General features: G+C 40.2%; 1 protein-coding gene across 2 annotated transcripts in view; it reads right to left on the bottom strand.

Annotated features, from left to right (window-relative positions):
• The window catches only part of adprh (ADP-ribosylarginine hydrolase), a 45,895-nt gene that overhangs the window by 3,659 nt on the left and 21,209 nt on the right, over window positions 1–21,027 (bottom strand). The window contains exons 2-7 of one of the 2 annotated variants that reach the window (XM_076093683.1): window positions 5,287–5,401; window positions 5,067–5,175; window positions 4,624–4,722; window positions 4,434–4,539; window positions 1,961–2,227; window positions 1,197–1,411 (exon numbers count right to left, since the gene is read on the bottom strand). In XM_076093683.1, the coding sequence (XP_075949798.1) occupies window positions 1,197–1,411; window positions 1,961–2,227; window positions 4,434–4,539; window positions 4,624–4,722; window positions 5,067–5,175; window positions 5,287–5,370 (880 nt within the window). In that variant the 5' untranslated portion in view covers window positions 5,371–5,401. Of the gene's footprint in view, window positions 1–1,196; window positions 1,412–1,960; window positions 2,228–4,433; window positions 4,540–4,623; window positions 4,723–5,066; window positions 5,176–5,286; window positions 6,602–21,027 lie in introns of those variants that run through there. The other variant, XM_076093682.1, reaches the window with a different exon arrangement.

Raw genomic sequence — 21,027 nt, 5'->3', positions numbered from 1 at the left:
CATCGGGATCAAGCTGAACTTGACGGGCAGAGAGCAGGATAAAGTGCTGGATGGGACGAGAGGAGACGGCCTTCGTATTAACATCAATGATGCTTTGTTTTCTAATATACAGTAGTTACAGTTGATGGATATTCCCTGATGTCAACTTTTTAATGTTAAGATGTTGGACATATTCCCGAAAATAATTATTTTGTTGCTGTCAAGTAAAAAAAATTGCATCGGAATAAAATCGTTTTTTTGTGTGTCATGTTTTTCTTTACATTTTGTTGTGCACCCTGTGTTGCATAATGAAAATAAATCATCTATAAATCTTTCAATGAATTTGTATGACTTAAGACAAACCATACTATGACATATCGACATTCTTTCGATATGTTATGCAATGACTGATTTTTTCCAACATTCCATACTATTAAGTTTTTATGACTTTTCAACATGCTCTACTATGACGTTTTTATGACTTTTTTCGACATGCTATACTATGACGTTTTTATGACTTCGACATGCTATACTATGACATTTTTCAACATGCTCTACTATGACGTTTTTATGACTTTTCGACATGCTATACTATGACGTTTTTATGACTTTTTTCGACATGCTCTACTATGACGTTTTTATGACTTTTTTCGACATGCTCTACTATGACGTTTTTATGACTTTTCGACATGCTATACTATGACTTTTTTCGACATGCTATACTATGACATTTTTATGACTTTTTTCGACATGCTATACTATGACTTTTTTATAACATTTTTACGACATGCTATACTATGACGTTTTTATGACATTTTTCAACATGCTATACTATGACGTTTTTATAACATTTTTACGACATGCTATACTATGACGTTTTTGACTTTTTCCGACATGCTATACTATGACGTTTTTATGACATTTTTCAACATGCTATACTATGACGTTTTTATGACATTTTTCGACATGCTATACTATGACTTTTTTATAACATTTTTACGACATGCTATACTATGACGTTTTTATGACATTTTTCAACATGCTATACTATGACGTTTTTATAAAATTTTTACGACATGCTATACTATGACGTTTTTATGACTTTTTTCGACATGCTATACTATGACTTTTTACGACATGCTATACTTTGACGTTTTTGACTTTTTTCGACCTGCTATACTATGCCAAAAAGACATTTTCCTGTTTGAATCTCTGACCTCCATGAAAACCTGCTCTGCTCATCAGCTCCTCCCAGTCTGAACCTGCCCCCAGCAGTGCATCCAGTGCAATCATTGGAGCGTCGTGGCCGCTGCGTCCCGCCCAGCCCGACAGGCTGAAGCTCTTGTAGGCTTCGTCTCTCTCAACTGGGCCATAGGATGAGGGCCAAATCACAGGCCCTACCCCACAAGAGATGCCCCTCGAATCCAGGTACCTGTGGACAGATGCAAGAGATATTCCTAACATTCACATTATCCTCCAATGTAATGTGATTCTGCAGAAGTGAAAGTGAAGTAATAAGTCATTCCAATGTCTTTTTTACTGTATGTATGAGGTGAAAACAGCTGTTTAGCTTTTTTTTTATCAATGGTAATTATAACTGTATGTGTATATATCTATATGTGTATATATCTATATATATATATATATATATATATATATATATATATATATATATATATACACACACACACACACACACACACACACACACACACACACACACACACACACACACACACACACACACACACACACACACACACACACACATGTATTATTTTAAAACGAAAAGTAAGAAACTTATGTATGAATTTTATATTGTCTTCAGGAGCAATATTTTATAATAAAAATGAGCTCAGTGCAGTTGAACTAAACCAAACCAGTGAAATTGAGACTGTAACAGGTTAATAGAAGTTTGCTGATGTAGGAGATCTGAATACAGCATGACAACATAACAAAGCCTGATTTCAGCAGCTCATACCACTGCCACTTGTCACAGAAGTAGTCCCAGTCTCTCTCGGCCTCCTCCACGGCGTAGCCTCGACCCTGAACAAAGCTCTTTGCTATTGGACAGGCCTCGTTCAACAGGCCTAGACCCCAGGTCGTTATTGGCCTGCGCTGGACCGCGTATGCCGTGAAAAGGGCCGATGCTACGGCTCCCAGGAAACCAGTGGGGTGAGGATGGGTCATCCTGCCCGTCTCTACTGCAACAGCCACCAGCGACAACAGCTGGTCAGGCTTCGGATACCTGATGGGAAAAAGTATTTACGTCCTTATCAGCTTTTATTATGTTATTATGATATAGGTAGCTGAAGGTTTCACCATAAACCTAATGAGGTCCATCATATTGAAGATAAATATGTTTTCTGTGTTAGTATTCTGTCGGGATTAAAAACTTCTGTTTACAGTAATTACCTCTTTTCATGCTTTAATTGACTCCACATTGTTGTTGTTTTTACTGGTTCTGGCTAACGCTTTCGCCCTGGAACTCTGTTTATGTTATTTTCTGCTTAGTGATCAAAGACTGTACACATATTCCACTGCTGCATTTATTATAAATTACTTTGGATAAGAGCAGCAGCTGTGTGCCTCAACTGTAAATGTGTTTGTGAAATGTTTAATGTCACGTTTTCTTTGTGTCCTTGGGTGACCAAACCAAGTTGCACTATGCATTTTTAATAATGCTACTCCACTGACATTTCATTTTGCTTTATCATCCTAACCTTTTCCAGAACCTGCCTGAATATTTCTTTCTCTTTCTATAATTTAAATTGAACAATTTAAAAGCTGATGACTACCATCCAAATCCGGATTAATTCCTCTTTACAACCAAATGTGATGAGTTTAGAGCTTAAACGATTAGTGGAATCATTGCTTAGTTGATCTACATTGTATTAATCGCAACTATTTTGTTGACTGATTAATTGTTTAAGTCACGTTTTGAGCAACAATGTCAAACACTCTCAGATTCTCCAACCTAAAGATGAGCTTGTTTTTGATCTGGGAAACTGGGATGGACATTTTTCCCTACAATTAATTAATAGATCAAATAATCAGAAGATCAATCGATTGAAAATAATCATTAGATCATTGTAGATCCCAAAAACCAGAGTGAGGAAATGTATTCACACTTACTCATGGTGTTTCAGAGACAGTAAGTCAGGAGTTATTTTGGACTCTGACCTTAACTTTGAAAGCCATGTCAGTAACTCTCTCACTTTAAAAACAAATCAATAATTGGGAGGATTTATATATCAAGCCATTTCTTTTGAGAAACTACTTGTTTCGACATAGTATAGTATGTCGAAACAAGTCATAGTAAATGTAGTTCATGTTACCAACTACCAAGGAGGGCTGCTGTAATGCTCCCTACCCCCAAACATAAAACTGTAGTTTCTGTCTGTGTCTGAGAGGTGAATCCGGGTTCTTTGCTTTTTTTGGGTGGAAGGGTGTTTTACACGTTTACACGTGCCTTTTGATGTAACACACATTGAGTTTACTTATTCATAAATTTGCTTCATGAATAAAATGTCCTTGCATATTACTGAAAATATCAAGTATGTCCCAAACTAAAACTAAACCCTACAGATTTCAGGAGACAAATGAAAGTCCAAAGACAACAGAGAGGTGCTTAGATTTGCTGGATCAGCTGCCATTTAAAAGATATGAATTGAACGTATCTCCTTTTCCCTCGCTTAGTCATCAAGTTGCCCTCTACCTGCTCGAGAAGGCAATGCCGCAATATAATTGACAATTAAAAAATAATAACCATGGAGGAGAGAACATTGATACTGGAATGCATAAGGATTAGACTGTTATTGTATTTATATTCTCAGGATTTTGATTAGGATTCTCAGGATAAAAGCGCATAAAAAATAACAATAATATAAATAATAAAAGAATATGCATGGGAAAAAGCCTAAAATGCTCTCACGGGTCTACTCCAGTTTTGATTAAAACGATCAAATCAAATAAACTTAAGTGATTACAATTTGTAATAAAAATATTTTTCAAACAGTGACAGGGATCTGAGCTGTTTACTATTGTTCCACATATTGCAATATATACTCTGACATTTATAAATGGACATATTAATAATACACATATGATAATATTGTGTAAATAATCGAGCGCCTCTAAATTTATTTTATACAAACAGTTATGGTTACAGACTCTCTCTCCACCTCCCTACACTCATATTGTATTTAGAGTGTAACTCATTCGCCAAGAAATAGACAAAACGCTCAATAAACAAAGTCAAATATGAATTTCACTGACAGCATTATTATGATTATATTTCAGGATATTGCAATAATGTTTTTATCGTTAATTCTTTTGGCCACAATAATCACAGGTGTAGATAGTTTTTCTAGAACACCTAAAAGAACAAGAACACCTAAAAAATGGGTACTAGAGACTTAAGTGCTGGGTACGTGATGGGACAACCGTCCTACCTGAGACCAATGCACATGGACCTCATGGCCGCTCCACAGCCCGTCCCCTCTGGATTATAGGGCACTCTGTAGCCCCCTTCCTCTCCAGGCTTCAGCTGGGAGACTCCTTTAAGGGCAAATGAGAGTAAGTCCGATCTCTGCCATGACTACAAATAAATGTGATATGATTATAAAATGAACTTTGTGTCACCCAAAATGCTTGAAGGCCCTGGTTTCCTCCCATCCATGTCTTTCATACCCTCCACATATCGAGCAGCCACCTCATGCATGAGTTCCTCCCCCGCCTTTCCTACGAGGGAGACAACGCAGAGCCAACTTGTTCAAACTGCAAAATGTTGTCCTTATTAACTTTTTAAAGATGAAAGGGGCCTGCTAACAAGAATGGCTGTTTGCCTTATCGCAGCAAAGGTCAAGTTGAATTTCTACCATTTTCATTTCACTTGTGCAGAGCCGTAATAGAGCAGCAAATCAAGGCAAGACTGGAAATTAGATTTGACCTTTAGTTATGAGGAGGGTGTGGTGTGTGTGTCCCAGTGAGGGCTCAACAGAACACTGATTATCAAATCCAATAAATTGCTTGTTTGAAATGAAAATAGCAACGGAGGGACAGTTTCAATGTCCTTTTAACCTCACCAGTGGCCAGTCCTTCAGCCGTTGCCAGATGCAGAACTGTGTCGTCGCTCACCGGCCAGTCAGGGAGCTCGGCCTTGATGTTCTTCAGACCACCAAGCTCTTTGAGCTCCTGCAAGGAGAGAAAGGGCAAGGGCAGACATTTTAGGGTAACACCACCTTCAGTAGTGCTTTAGTTTTATCACAACCTTAGCCCCTCCTTTCATATTGGTCCTGCACTGACCTGATGAATAGCTGGTCCCGACTCATTGTACTCCCAGAGCTGGTTCCTGTATCCCAGAGCATCACCAACACCACTTAGCAACATGGCTGCTTTATAGTGCTCCACTGTAGCCGATCTAATGGGACAAAAGAGAACAAACAAATGTATGTATGCCACTGAGCCATAAGGAAACTAAGCAACTCCAGGGAAACTATAAAACCAGAAAATTGCAAATGTAGATGCTCTTTTTAACAGTCCAATTTTCACTGTAACAGTACTGAGGAGAAGATGTTTGAGTTTTTATCAAGATCATTTCTTCTGTCTGAGTAATTTCAACTGAAGCAATGTTGGACATTTAAATGTATTATATTATGTATTATGTATATTATGTATTTATATGCATTATATTTATATATTTTATATATATTTATATTTAATTTGATTTGTAGAAGAACACCAGTAACATCACCAGCGTTATCTTTTTCTATTGATCATAATGCAAATAAAAAACACTGTGCTAAGTGAATACTTCAAAATAATGATATTACAAATAGATTATATATAAACACACATACACATGTATACAGACATCCTTTTCTGACCATATATGTAACATTCAAACATCGACATGTCAACGAGTCATCTTAGACATTACGTTACTCTCTGGCTTGATTTGAGAATACTTTCAGTAAAATGTTGCACTTGCTGCAGGAAGTCTCCACGCTGTGGTCAGTGGAAGTCTCACCGGTCCATTGCAGCGCGTCTTTCCCCGAAATCAAGCGTCACCAGGCGGCCACACACAGAACTTAACACCGGGGCTGCAAACTGAAGCGAAGCGCTGGCTGCCGCTCCCGCACTGCTCACTTTCTACTTGTTTGTTGCAAGAATGAGCTCAGTCCCTGCTCAGAGGAGAAGCTCGGAAAGGCCCGTAACAAACACCAGCTTCCATTCACTGAAGTTATTGCACGCAACTTTCAAAACCCGAGCCGGCCGGTTAGACTCCCTGGAAACGTGGAGGCTAAAAAAAGACGCAGCTGCAACGCAATCGTCGAAGGCTGCTTTCCAGTTGGCAAGATGGAGACGCAACTAAACTAATGGCAAATCTTCTCTGTGACATATTGGCCCAATCCCAATGTCCCCCCTTATGGACTCATGGACTTTGAGGCGCGCTCCCGCGAAGTCCGTGAGGGTTCAGGGTTTGAGGGTTTAGGGGGGGGGGACATTGGGATTGGGATTGGGCCATTGACTCATAGGCACTCACCTTTAACAAAGCTGCAGCTCACAGATCTCAATTTCGATTAATCTGTGTGATATTGGTACATAAATGAGACGATTCCCCTGATAAACAATAACTTTAGTCCACCAAAATTTTTGTTGCTGAAAAACTGAAATATTAAACAAGGATTGTCCAAACATCACCCATAGGTCAGCGAGGTTATTGATTTCCAATGATGCTAAAGTCCAATAAGTCTTGTACCTGATTAGCTATCAGTACCACTAGTATATAAGTAGGGTGCTGAAGGAATCTGGCCTGTTGCAAACAGAAGACCTGACACATGGATGTTGTTGAGAGTCCAACCCACTCAGGTGCCTCATGTGTGTGGAATAGTTTACCTGCATTTGAAGGTTGATGAAGGAAAGCCAAGGTGTCAATGATAATATCTCACTGATGTATTGTATAAGTTGCTGTAGAACAAGCCCCTTCAAAAAATAAAACATAAGACATTAATAAAAATTGGTTGCATTCAACCCAGAATCACAGAACACAGCCGGAAACTAGATATCAGCACCTCAGCACAGTGCAGGTTGTATCCACTGCACAGAAACACAGACAGTGATCTTTGCATGTTAGACACAGACACTCAAACTTTGTATGCAGTCCACGCAGCAAGGTGTCAATGTGAGTCGAAAGATGCGGCTTCGAAGCTGAGGTGTCAACGAACATCCGTCTTGCAAACATGTCCTTGAGCGAGACACGGCTGTTTTGTATCTGGCCCAGAGCTCCGATCAATAAAGGGATAAATAAAGCATTACATTAACAAAAAAATCAAGCTTTGGATCCTAGACTTGTGATCCGTTCATCAATCTGACGGGCTCTGGAGCTCTTCCCTCCACAGGGTGGCATGGTTTCACTACAACACACAGACTCGGTGATTGACGCTGGGAGCTGGTGGATCCCCACGCCAGACAGTGATCCCCCATGGCTGATGCACACGGTCAGTCTTCGCTACCAGACGATTATAATCAAAGAGGAAGTGCCATTTGTTGAGGGGAGTTGAGGTATCAGGAGAGAGGCGGCCTGGAGGCTATTTGTCACATGAGTTGTCAGGGGCCATAAAGGCTGATGGCGAGCAGAGCCGGAGAGAGGCACCATGGTGCAATAAGAACAAATGGTCCATGTGCAGATATGCCTGCCTACAGTTTCAGACTTTGTCACTGTTGTTGTAGCTGAGGGACCTTGCTGCTGTGAGCATGTGTGTTTGAGTGCGAGTGCTCCAGAGAGGATGAGAAAACATATGACCGCATCAGTAATGGCTGTCGACTGAAAATCTGTCCAGTTTCCAAACAGCCTAATTGAGTTTCTGTTCACGACACTCTGATTTAAAGTCATTGTTCAGCATTGTAGGAAAATAAGCTTGTTTTCCTTTTTTTCCTAGAGTTAGATTAGAAGATACCATTCTCTCAGCTTAGCTAAGCATAATGACTGGATTTTCACAAAATATAAAACTATTCTTTCAACTGTTGTGTCATTTATAAAATGCATTGGGTTCATTTTTGCAGCACTTGAAAACATCAGGGCTTTTATGGATGCTTACGGATACATTTCGATAAAGGCTGTTACCCTAAAACCTGCATGAATTATGAATGTATGTTCCTCCCGAAAGTACTTCAGAGACAACTGGAAACAGGATAATGAACAAGCCCATTACGCTGTTGCACTGCAGCCAAACCAAACAGCATCAAAGATAGTCGCCACTCGCCACTGCTAATTATCAAGCTGGAGACATTTCTCCTCATGTGATTATAATGTTTTTTAAATTGCCCCCTTTGGCACAGTTGAGCTCTAGCGAGCAGTGCTCCTCCTCCACTGGGGGGGTTAGTTTAGTTCTGCTTGGCGACAGGCAGAAGGTACAGTAAGCCTGCCTGACAATTTCGCTTCCAGGTTGCATCTCAGGGACGGAGTGTATCACATGGGTGTTGGATGACGTGATGCCCTTCTTCCAAGTGGAAAAGACGCTCCGTTTACTTACACATTGACCAATTGTCTAAAACATACATTTATCAATGTAGAGGTGTTCAATTAAAAAATATTGTGATATTTCATCTTTTTATTAACATCCAGCCTTTCTACCAAAGATGCAGCAGAATGCTCAATGTAGGATTCACGAGTAGTTTCAGTATTTTATTAAATCGAATCTTTAACTTTGCAACTTATCTTTTAAGGCTTTTTAACGCAAAAAGATCCAGCTTCCAATGTAAGGATTCAATGTGGTTTTTTTTGTCACATATGATGCTAAACTAAACTAAAGTAAGAATATTTTGGAATGTTAAATAAAACATGACATTTTAAAACATCGCCATGGAATCTGGGAAACTAGATTGGGCATTAGTTTCATTTTTCTAGTTTTAACAGAACAAATTAAGAACAATTAATTAAGGAAGAAAATAAGAAGCAGCTGAATCGATAATGAAATATATAATAATCTATATAAAACTAGAGAGCCAGAGAACCTTTTGCTTTTAAGCATGACTAGGACAATTAATAAGGAACCGTGCTGCCATTACTTTATATCGCATTTTGCTGTTAGTGCTATGGGGTCTATTGATATTGATGCTGTCTGGTAAATAAATAAAAGTTGCTTGTTAGTTGCAGCCGTAGTTTGGTATTAAAATATTGAATCTTTACACCCATCCGTTCTCCCACCCTTACTTCTATCAGAACATACTGGGAAACTGAATGCAAGAGATATTTGGTCATCAGTCGCTGCTGTTCTGCCCCTCATATAACATCGTAACCCCTCTTGTAGAACTGCTCTTGTCAGAAATGACATTAGCGTTGACTGTCCCATGATGGTTAAATAGATTGTTGGGTGGTCGACCGTCGTCATTCTCCCCCCACATGCTACCTCTAGAAAAAAAATTGTTTTTAAAAAACTTGCAACCTCTTCACCCCCATCCCCATCCCCATCCACCCCACCCCCACCCCACCCCGTTCGCCATGATACCCGAGTGCTATTACAAGTTCCGGCGTTGCCTAGCAACTGGCTGGTAGATTACAATTGGGGCTGTACATGGTGGAGATTTAACACTGTTTATGGGGGTGTCAGCGTGTGTATACGTGTGTGTGTGGAGACAGAGGGAATTTGAGTGAGTAATGTGTGTGTGTGTGTGTGCAGACGTAACGTGAATCTGTAATGGCTGACGTCGGTGTTATGTGAGATACTCAATTTCACTGCTGCTGGGGTTGCAGATTGATTTCACGGACTGTCAACATTTTTGGAAATACACATTTGGTTTCTTTCCAAAATAGTTAGAGGAGAAGAATGATAGAGCTCTCATATCTGTCTGTTAAACATGCAGTTACATCCAAGAGATTAGCTTTAGCTTAGCTTTGCATGTAGACTGGAATCAAATGGGAGCATCTAGCCAACGCTAACAAAATCCAATTTAAACTTTTGAGCTTTTTTTTTTTAGCTCTTTCTGATATCACAAACGTGTCTGAATTCACCATGGCCCATGGACTTCTGTCGAGCTGTGACGTTTTCAGTCATGATGGTCTCGGGCTTATGGGAAATGCAGCTCGTTAAATGCTGCTAAAACAGAAATATTGAATGAACAACTTCTGAAACAGAAAACCTTGCAAGTTCTGGTTTTCTTCGCCAGGCTGGCTGTTTCCCGGTTTACAGTATTTACGCTAAGCTAAGCTAAGCTAAGCTAAGCGACTACTGCTCTAGCTTTATGTTTAACAGTGTTGCAATGTTATTTTTTAACTCTCTGGCAGGAAGCAAATAAGCGTATTTCCCAAAATGTTGAACTAATCCCTATCTGTCACCAAAGAACTTCAACTTTTCTCTAATTCTGACAAAAAAATCTTTATTAGAACGCTCTTTATGTTGGTCTGGCTCAGACATTTGTCCTGTGAGCTTTGCTATGAAAGCATAGGTGCACTACTGGATGATTAAAGGTCACTCTTGCAGTTAATGTTCTGTCTGTGTAATCACCTGACAGACCTAATTCTGTTGTTTTTAAACGTTACTCCTCAGACTGAAACTGCTGGACTCGATAATCTTTTGCTTTATGTTATTCTCTTCTCAATTTCTTTTTTTTTTCCACCTTTAAATTAGACACATAACTTGTTGTTTAACATTTGACTAATTATAGGTTAGGATGAGGTGTAAATGGAGAGGAATGCTGATTGTAATTTGTAAAGTAATGGGAGAATGAGGGTTTTGGATGTTGTTCGCAAAGATATGGCTGTTTAAGATATTCATGTTAATGTCTTCATGGAGGAAAATGCTTTACAGTATACTAAAGATGTGTCTCTGCTCAACAAAGGGGCAGCTCTGATATTTTTTTTCCAATAAATCTTGAATCCTGGAGGAATTTCTGAAGCGTTATGAGAGCGAAGGAGGTGTCCTTGATATGTAAAATCAATATCTCAAAAGAGCCGGAAGAACTTCTCATCTGTGATGCATTTGCTAGATGATTTGATTTTGTTGACTGTTTTCTGGTGAAGGCCTCTCATGTTCATATATCCAGTCTTTGAGAGATTTCAGGTGATGAATTCTCTGAAATGATCACGACGACAGCTCATCTCTTCCTCCTATCCCTTCGACCCTCCTCCCTCTCAGTTTCTCTTTACTCTTAGCTGTTTTCTTTTCTTTCTGTAACCTTTCCCTCTCGTCTCTGTTTCTGTCTCCTGCTCAAAATCATAACTGATTAACACTTTCTAACACTTCAACAGGTTTGTTGATTACAGCCCTGCGGATTACATTAATGAAGCAGCCAAACGAGTAGGAAAACACAGCACTGTCAAAATAACAATTAGTTCATGTTTATTAATTAGGGTTTACACCATTAGGACCTTGTTTCATCCATGACATTCTGCCGCCTGTCCGTCACCATTTATAATTACCATGCATCTGATATTTCCGTATGAAATTCATCTCATGAGACGTCATCTTCTGATTAGCGCTTCAAACTAAAATCTGTTCACACACTCTGAGTCCTTTGTTACTTCACTTTATGAAATCAGGCATTAATAGTTTTATATCTCCAGATAGTGGCCATGATAATATACAATCACCATAATTGGTAGAGAGCATAAAGTTCAAACTACAGCCTCGAAACCTGCTTATGTAAAAGTTATTTAAGATGCAACATTTTCATTAGCATACATGTGGTCAGCTGTGACTTATTTTCACTTTCCTGTGAAATGGTGCAGCTTGAAGTGCCGTCCGCCTCAGTTTGACAGGCTTTCTGGCAGAAGGACACATTTTGTATAAAATATTCAATAAAACAGTATTTCTTCTAATCTAGCCAAGCACTAGTATTGTACAAAGACTTTATGAAGACAAACCAACATCAGACTAAAAGAAATCTTCATTTTCAAATGCCCTTTCAAGCCTTTTTGCATATCAATGTACTTTTAATAGAATTCATTTTTGAATGTGGCTGGCTGCACATCACCGGGGGCTGTATGTATGCACTTTTGAGTGGAAAAAAAAAGAAAGCAAGTCGATGCCATGCCCCCATTTTAAGGGAACATTTTGTCACTTTACATGTTAGCCTAGATCTAGACATTGCTGACAAAACAGCTTGTCCTCTCTGTATGCAAAGCTGTGTGAGATTGAAATGATGCAGGACTCAAGATGTATGTGAATATTATGACTGATCTGCAAGTATATATGCTGGTGACAATTCTAGTATAGAACAACACACTTGCTTTCTATTTATTAACGTCTAGAAAGTGAATCTTTTTCTCACCGTAAATTCTGATTGCTGTTGAAACTATTTAATAGGGTGAGAAACTCTTGTAATTCCTCAGTGTCTCCCTTGAAAGAGACAAAAAACATCATCTGTGTCTCTCTCAAAAAAAAGAAGAAACTAATAAATTGGCGTAATTAGGCGCACCAATGGAAATCTCCATTGAATTGAAATTGTTATTTTACATGACGAGCAGCTAAATCAATAATAATCACTGGGGATCACTGTGTTTACACCACAGTTACAGTGATGGATAACAATTTCTTTCTAAGAGGCCAACTAAGAAATGTTTGGAGTCTTTTGTGGAAGGTAAAAAGCTATTACTGTGCACGAAGTCTAGGCAATAATCTTCAATAGCTGCCCCTCCTCAATCATTTTCTGTTTTAATTCAAATAAGAAAATTAGAGTGCTGAAACGACCTGTGAAGTTATGTTCATTCCTGCTTTTCCCCCAAAGTCTAAGTTAAGTGTCACAGCATGTCCATGCTATTGATTGAAAGTAACTTTCTTGCACATAAGATATTACTGTACGTGATTGAATCAGCTCTATCCCCATACAGTTTCAGATACATGATTATATCAACATGCAAATGAAGCTGTTGAACTTGCACACACTTGCACACACACGCACACTACGTACATTCACATCACTTTATCATGAGCAAATGTAAGTACGCAGACAAACAAACATGCCTCTGCACATTGGGCTGCAGGGCTCATAAAGCTGCTGCACACTCATCTTCACGCGTCACAGTCGGCCGTGCACCCATGTAAACTCGTCCCCTGCCCCCTCATGACTGTTCCAGCGGCTCATCTCCATATAGCAGCCAAGGCCGCTCGCTGAACGAGTCCGCCATCAAACATCTTTTCAGTGTCTGTCTGTTCATGTTTTCCTCGATTAAAAAAAACTCTGCTTAAATGAAACGGCGTAAAGATATATTTTATGTTTCCTTCCATCTAACTAATTTACACCCGCATGAGTGGACTAATAATATCTGCTGTAGTCAGAGACGCTCTTATCTCCAGACGTAAAGCTCCATAGGGGATGGGTTGGAAAAATAGAAGGGTAACTGGGACAGCAGCCAGCATCATTTGCAGTGAGTAAAGGTAAAGCTTGCTTAGTTCAAAGAAGCGCGCGCTTCAGGCTAAAATGTTGTGCCATTTCCATTTATTGTTTCACACTCTCTTGACGGGACTTATGAAGTAATATAAGAAAAGTGTGTATATTTTTTGCCTGAAGCATGTGCATCCTCTGGATCTGTATGGATTATCCATTAGATGAAAGGAACAAACCCTGCAGTCAGTTTCTTCGGTGGCCAGGACGTCATTGTGAATCCTCTGCTGTATATCCTTCAGCTTCTTACATATTGATTGTCTCAAGTGGTATAAATTATGTAGAGTGCTTGCTAGAATGGTATTAACAACCTGAATCAAGACAGGATACTGCTGACATTCTCCTGCATTATTTTTTTTACTTTTGGGGGAAAATGTCAGCAATCCACTTTTGTTAGGCTTGTTAATCACTTCTGCAGTTATGCGCTCTGCAAAGAAATAAAATAAATACTAATTGCCTCCCTTTTTCAGACACTCGTCTTCAATTTTAATGCAGTTTAGTCTCCTATCTGTCACTACCCTGGCATCACAACAGCTCCTGTATTTCTTTACACGATGTTGCCATCGGGCTCTTTTCATTTCTAATATAAAGGCGCGGTGCTAGCATTTCCATTTCACACGTTTATTGGCCAGTGACTCATGCAATACATGATGGTAGCTCATCTTAGTGAGTGACAATCCTGAAGGAGCAGTGTTGAATGTCGTGAGAAGCTCGAGTCTTTCGTTCCGATCGGTGAACGATGTCACTCGGCTGAGAGTCAGAGAAAAGAGGACCTTGGATTTCTCAGATTGTTTCTTTTATTCTGCTCGCCAGGTGCAGCTGCCAGTTTACTCCCTATAAAAGTCTATAGGAAACACATTCTGTATGTTGTTAAAGGTCAATATGTTGGTCTGTATTAGAACATGAGTATGACAGCTTTTGTGTAAGTTTATTCTTCATTAAATTTGTATTATATGCTTGTGGCATACATACACAAACTTATACTGCCAACTGAAACTCTTAATGCACAAAATAGTATATAAAATAATTATTTTGCCAACTGTCCCTTATTTATTGCAGGTATTGCGTGTATTATTGTGTCTCTTGGACATTTTACTTTATGTCTTATTGCTTAATGCTTAATGCTGCTCTGGAAGAAATAGTCAAGTTGAGGAAAAAAAGCTCTTCCCTAAACTGTCAGACAGATAGGCTTTGGTGTTAATTGTATGCCGTTGTATTGCTGGCTATTAATAAATGTGACAAAACCTGAAAATAACTTGTACATTCTGCACATTTTTGGTGAAACTCAACATGAAAAATGCAGCGATCTACAACCATAACAATGCTTGTGTTGTATGTTTTTTCTTCAGCTTTTTTTCCCATTTGAACTGATGAGCTAGTTTATTGAATTCATATTTAACTACGTACACTTAAATGTGCGATTTAAATGTAGCTGAACCACTTGTTATCACATGGTTTCCTTGAGAGTCTGAGGGTTAAGATACGGGCACTTTCTGCTATTCTTCTACGCTAAGCTTGTTAGCTTCATGCTCCCTAATCTCTCCATTGAGATTAGTTTAAGATCCTCCTTTATTTATGTGGTAAGATTACTAAAATGTTGCCGCACCAAAATTGATTTTTCAATCCCAGGAAACAGGTGAAGTGACTAGCTTCAGCTAAAGGTATATCTCATCAGCTAGCTTGTATAGTTCTTGTTAAGTTTTTATGTGGTTTTTCCTCTCAAAATTACACATTTTATTGTCTTATAATCTGTATGGTATGGTAAAATGCAAACATGTAGTTGTGTTTTGGGTTTGTGTGACAGCTGATCTCTGCAAAACAAGGTTGAAAACAGTATTGCTCATGTGTGTTCTGCTGTTTCACACAGCTTTGCATCGCTACACCAAAAAGTATTATTGTATTATTGCACCAATGTTTTCTCTGTGTGATTAGTGCGCTATTTTTACCATGCTTGCTTTTGTTTCTATTGTTGTCTTTAGCATCTTACTTTGTATTTCTGAACCTGTTCATTGGTTAGAAGACCACTTGGCTAAAAGCATGCAACTGAAAATGTGCCTAGCGATTAACGCTGGCAAAAACAAATATTGATTAATGTCCATTTTCTTTATGAATAAAGAAAATTAAAATGAAATATACTAACTATATGTCATGCGTAAATTGTCTAGTTGTGACTCCCATTTTGAAATTGGTTTGCGAAACAATTTCAGTCTGTTTGTCATCTATGTGTAACGAAGGCCGACTGGTTCACTGATGTCATTTGTTCTTGTCAGAGCCATTGTGGACTCTGTTGTGGTCAGCTGTCTTCACTGAAGCACTAACACCCGTCAGCGACATAATTGGTGTGGAGAGAGCACGTAACGACTATGCATTTGTAGTGAGGAGATGTTCAGTCCTCATAAGCAGGAGGCAGGAGAGTAGAGATATGACGAGGAGGGAAGGAAGTGGAATAAAGCCCAAAAAGGTGATATCAGGGTTTTATATAATGTATATTTGCGTGACAGAGTTGGCAGAGGGGTGGCTCTACATTGCTGTGTGTGTGTGTGTGTGTGTGTGTGTGTGTGTGTGTGTGATATTGTGAAAACATGTGTGGCATTAGTTGTTTGCATGAAGGAGTAGTAGTCATGCCTCTCTGGAGGCGCATGCATTATATTACCATGTTAATGCATTCATGAATGCATGTGCCATGGCATCAATTTAATGGGACTAGAACATACATGAGGGTGTGGGTGTGTGTGTGTGTGTGTGTGTGTGTGTGTGTGTGTGTGTGTAAGAGACAGAAAAAGAGAGAGAGGAGGGAGCTGGAGAGGGGGCATGAGATAAGAGAGAGACAGGAAGAACACCACTGAACAAAGACATCAAGCAATTTTTGAAGATATCACAAAAAAAGCAGCAGTAAGTCTATTCAACAGCCTGTGCTGCATGACAGTTTCTTGGCTCCTCTTTTGATAGACGGAGAGAGACGGAGAGAGTTTCAGAGAGTGCGGACTCTAAACTGAAAGAGAGGACAGAAGTCAGATAAAAAGAGACAGAGACATGGAGAGAACACCAATTGTATCCCTTCAATAGACGCAAGGGGTGAAATAGCACGTTTCCCCTTGTCTTTCACTGACTCAAGAACCATTAGCTTAATTATATGGAGGAACTGAGACTGAAGAGTCTGTCTATGTTCGAGAGAGAGAGATTTAGACACTGTGTAGTTTGGCTTTAACCTGGACAGAAAGATGGAGAAATTTAATTAGATGTCTTTTATACCCGCAAAAATAATACAAAGCCTGCATGAAAGATGCTGCCTGTGTGTGTACTTCACCATCACTCACATTATGTGGGTACTCAGGAGGTGATTAACTTTGCTTAGCATAAAGACTGGAAGCTGGGAGAGACAGCTAGTCTGGCTCTGTCCAAAATTGTTTTCTGTATCCGTACATCTGTACAAGACAAATGTAAAATGCCTGCACGGCTGTTGACTGCCCAGCTGTTAGACAAGGACGTCAATATTGGACAGTTGCCGAATGTTATTAAATGCCAATGTTTTAACATTCTTGCTTTCTACAAAACGTTCGCATGGCAACTGCTGTATGGATAAGGACAGGGAAAGATCCCTGTCAAGGCAAACATGCTATGGTTTACGTAAGGTTAACGTTGGACAACTAAATCACTTTCAAGGGTGGCGGAAGATTGTGGTTACTTAAAAAGGTAAACATTAACTTAAATGTGCGGCGCATGCAGGTTGGTCCAATATGGACGTAATTCCTAAGAATACTTAATTGAAGTGGGATGGACCTATTTCTTGATCATCTACTCAGCCTTTTTTGCAGCATCTCCGGCCGGTAAGCGCAGGCTCAGGTCTCAATACACAATGGCACCAAAACTGGCAGCTTTGTTGTGACAACATGCTGCTATTTACCAAGTAATACATCTATCTCACAACTGGCCCTAAAATATCGGGAAATTTATGTTTTCTAAATATTTTTAGGACAATATATAGGTTTAATCCTGCAAAACCTGGTAAAATGGTTAGAACAGGAAAACTTCCCTGACTTGGGAGTGTTCACGCATTATTCCAAGATGGTTATTACTGCCAGCCTCCTAAGTGGCAAAAACAAGTGTGTGTGTGTGTGTGTGTGTGTGTGTGTGTGTGTGTGTGTGGGGATGCAGGAGGGAGTGAGACGAAACAGTCACATGCACAACAGAATGTCAAGTAATAGCTCCCCACTGTCTCTCTCTCTCTCCTCTTGACTCCCTCCATCCTCCTCCTCCTCCTCCTCCTCTTCCTCCTGCAGCATGCCGCTGTCCTCTCCCCCTCTGCGCCTCATTTTATATCAACTTGAACTATTCATGCATTTAATTTCTAATGATACACGTAGAGCTCACTCTCTCCCTTTCTCTCCCCCCTCCTCTTTCCCTCTCTAGTTTCTGCTCCTCTCTTCACCACCTGTTAGTTAGTCTCCCTCTCCTCTCCGCGCTGGAATCCCCTCTTTTTTTATGAGGAGTTTCACACTTGCGCCATCAGTGAGGTAAGTCAACGTTTTGATTATTTTATTCCTAAATGCAGACCGGTTGAATCTGTTTTGTTTCCCACCTTTATGTTTCTTAAAAAAAATTATGTTTTCTTTCCTTCTCCCTCACACACTATCGCAATCATTATATCCTTGCTTTACATGTCTGTTTGGTTTATTTATGTGTTTTCTTGTTGACTATGCATGAGAGAATTAAAGCTGTAAAGATCAGATTGGCACATTTATTTATCGTTCTCTCACAGCAGACAGGTGCAACATGTGGCAGTCTGTTTTTGTGTTTTTACCTGCTCCTTCACACCTTCCAACACACACTGTCACCCACAGGCGTTGAAGTTTACTCATCCCTAACGGCCTGAAAATAACTTGGCTCTAATTGACAAGTGCTCACTGTCCCTGTGGTTAGCTATAACTGATGTGCTGTCTGTCGAGCTCTAATGAGTAGCTACAGTGTGCCATCCCATCTGCCTTTCAGCCAGCAGCTTGTTATTTAAAGGTGAACGGTGCCCGCTGCAGGGGGCCATTGTCTGTAGGACAGAAGAGAAGAAGAAGAACACCAGCCAAGAGAGAGGGGGAGAAAGAGCCTCACATACCTACAGGTGGACTAAGTGGTCTCAGAAAGTCTGACGGTGAGATAATGACAGCGATATAGAGGGGAGAAGAAGAGAAAAGGTGGATTATGGAGGTGGAGATGAGACAGTAGAGGATGGGGGTTGAGGGAGAGAGCGTCCATGCCTGTGACATGACTCTAATTTAAAGTGAAGGAGCTAAAAGAGGAGGGGGGGAGGTCGCATGTTGCACAAAGATATTCCTGACTGCCGGCTTCCAGCTTTATTCCTCCTTCTCTAGAAGCTGGAAACAACATCCCTATATATATATATATGTGCAAGGGAGCCATGCGGGAGATGCTGTACTGTATGTGGTTGCATAACTAGCAGCCACTGGGCTACTGTGTGTAGCTGACAAGTTGGGCCATTATTTTATTGTAGCTTATAGGAATTATGTAAAATAGGGAAACCAGTGTGTGCTCGGAGGCTAAGAGTCGTGTATGTAAACGAGCTTTAGCACATACAAGCCTGCGAAGTGTGAGGTGAAATCTGTACCTTATATTTGAGTGTGAGAGTTTCTCAGCAACAAGGCGATGATGAAAGGAGAGGATGAGAGAGAAATTCCAGCTGGCAGCATGAGAGCGATCAATCATGAGCTCCCCGTAAGCTCCTGCTTCCCTGCGAGCGGCAAGCCACCAGGCCTCCCGGCTGTGCGGGTGCTGCTGGTGGTGGTGCTGGTGCTCGGGCAGCTACAGTTTATGGCCACATCTGCCAGGACTGGAAGACGACTGACTGCGCACATTATATCAACAGACACTCGCTCACAAGCCTACAAAACATCTGCATAGAGAAAGATAGTGCGTGTGTATGGAGAGATGATTTAATGATCTGACAGAAGTGTATCCACGGATGTTTAATGGCATGCCTTTGTGAATGTATGTGTGTGTATGTGTGTGTGGGATTGCAGAGTATATTATTCATGAGAACAATCATTATCTACTGATCCAAATTAATTCATCTTTTAATCAATTCTGGACATAACCATTATCAACACAGGCAGTTTCATTCCCTTCTCCCTCTTCTTAATGCTGTGCAATCTTCTGCTTACTTTAAGATTATTTGGTTGTTTTGTTGTTGCTCCAGACTGAAATGGTTTACTGTTGCTGGTTTATCTGAAAAACTGTGGTTGTAACGAGAATCGCAGCGTTCTGTCCTGAAGTACAGGAGCCGCTTAATTCAGCAGGGATGAACTCTGGCCGGTTGTTCGGCACTTCAGAAGTCATCAATTCTCCTATTGTGGTCCTTAGTGGCACCAAAATGGCTGCTGTTGATTTTCAAAAGGAAAGATGTCCATCATGCAGCACTCCAGAGGCAGTGGTCTGTCAAAGTCGGAAGTTTGCATGCTGGCACACTGCGGCGTGTTTCAGAAGTTTGTTTCATCCCCGGCCAAGAAAAAGCTGGATGAGCGGTGGTGTTTATTACCCACTGTTGTGCTCACAGCAGAGACACCGGACCAAACATGACAAATGACCCTCCCTGCCTGTAATTCTGCTGAAGGTCAACAGTCAGAGGCAAGAATATCAGAACCACTCACTGCAAGGGCGCCATTGGTCAAATTGACTTTATCTTCACGACTGAAGGGTCTAGAATTAATCTGTTTACTGGTTTTGACCCCACAAACAGACGTAATGGGATAATGAGGAATATTTACAGTTCTGACAACCCTTATGCAGATGAGGAGGAGATCAAGTAAAACCTGCGTTAATAATAAAGTAGTTTGACGTATTGAGACGCTTAATACCACTCTCATGTCTGTATAGTAAATATGAAGCTACAGCCAGCAGTTGGTTAGCTTAGCATGAAGACAGGAAACATCTAGCTTGGGTCTGTCCAAAGGTAATAACATCCACCAACCAACATTTCTCAATCGCACTAATTCAAATGGGGGTTAATTAGCTGTCTCTCTGTACAGACAAGAGGCTTGTATCAATCTTCTCATCTAACTCTCTGCAAGAGAGCGAATAAGTGTATGTTGAACTATTAACATGGATGCAGGTTTGACAAACATCTCCTGCTCTTTCCTTATTCCTTATTTTCTACTTACTTCTGTTTGTGGCATTCATTTTAGTCACCAGAATTAGGTCAACATGACCACTAACTTCCAAATTATTTCTTTATTTATCCCTCTCTGTGTCCTGAGATTCTCCTCATTTTGAGGTTTCGTTTCTCAACTTCACAGACAATCTACTCATAGCGAGCTACACTAGATTCTCACCCTGATTTTCCAATCTCAAAGGGATTTTGGAGATCGGCAACAAATACCCCGGATCAGAGGCAAATCTGCGCCTGCTCCTATGAGCTTTGTGTGAATTTTCAAAGCCACAATCTGGACGATGCGCTGATGCGTTGCAGACGCTGGAGAGATATTAAATATCTGGACCGATCTGAGAGTCCAAATCGTGTAGTGGGAAAATCGTTTTTTTATGGTCAATGAGAGCAGCAATGACCTAAAGCCAACGAGAGCGTAACATACGGGGCGAAGAATTATCATGGGGAGTAGTCATAATGCCTACAACAGAACATCAGCAAGCATGGCTATG

This window comes from Anarhichas minor, unplaced genomic scaffold, assembly GCF_050575085.1.
Source record: "Anarhichas minor isolate MPS153535 unplaced genomic scaffold, ASM5057508v1 ptg000017l, whole genome shotgun sequence".
NCBI classification, from domain to species: domain Eukaryota; kingdom Metazoa; phylum Chordata; class Actinopteri; order Perciformes; family Anarhichadidae; genus Anarhichas; species Anarhichas minor.
This window is presented reverse-complemented; position numbering and strand designations above follow the sequence as displayed.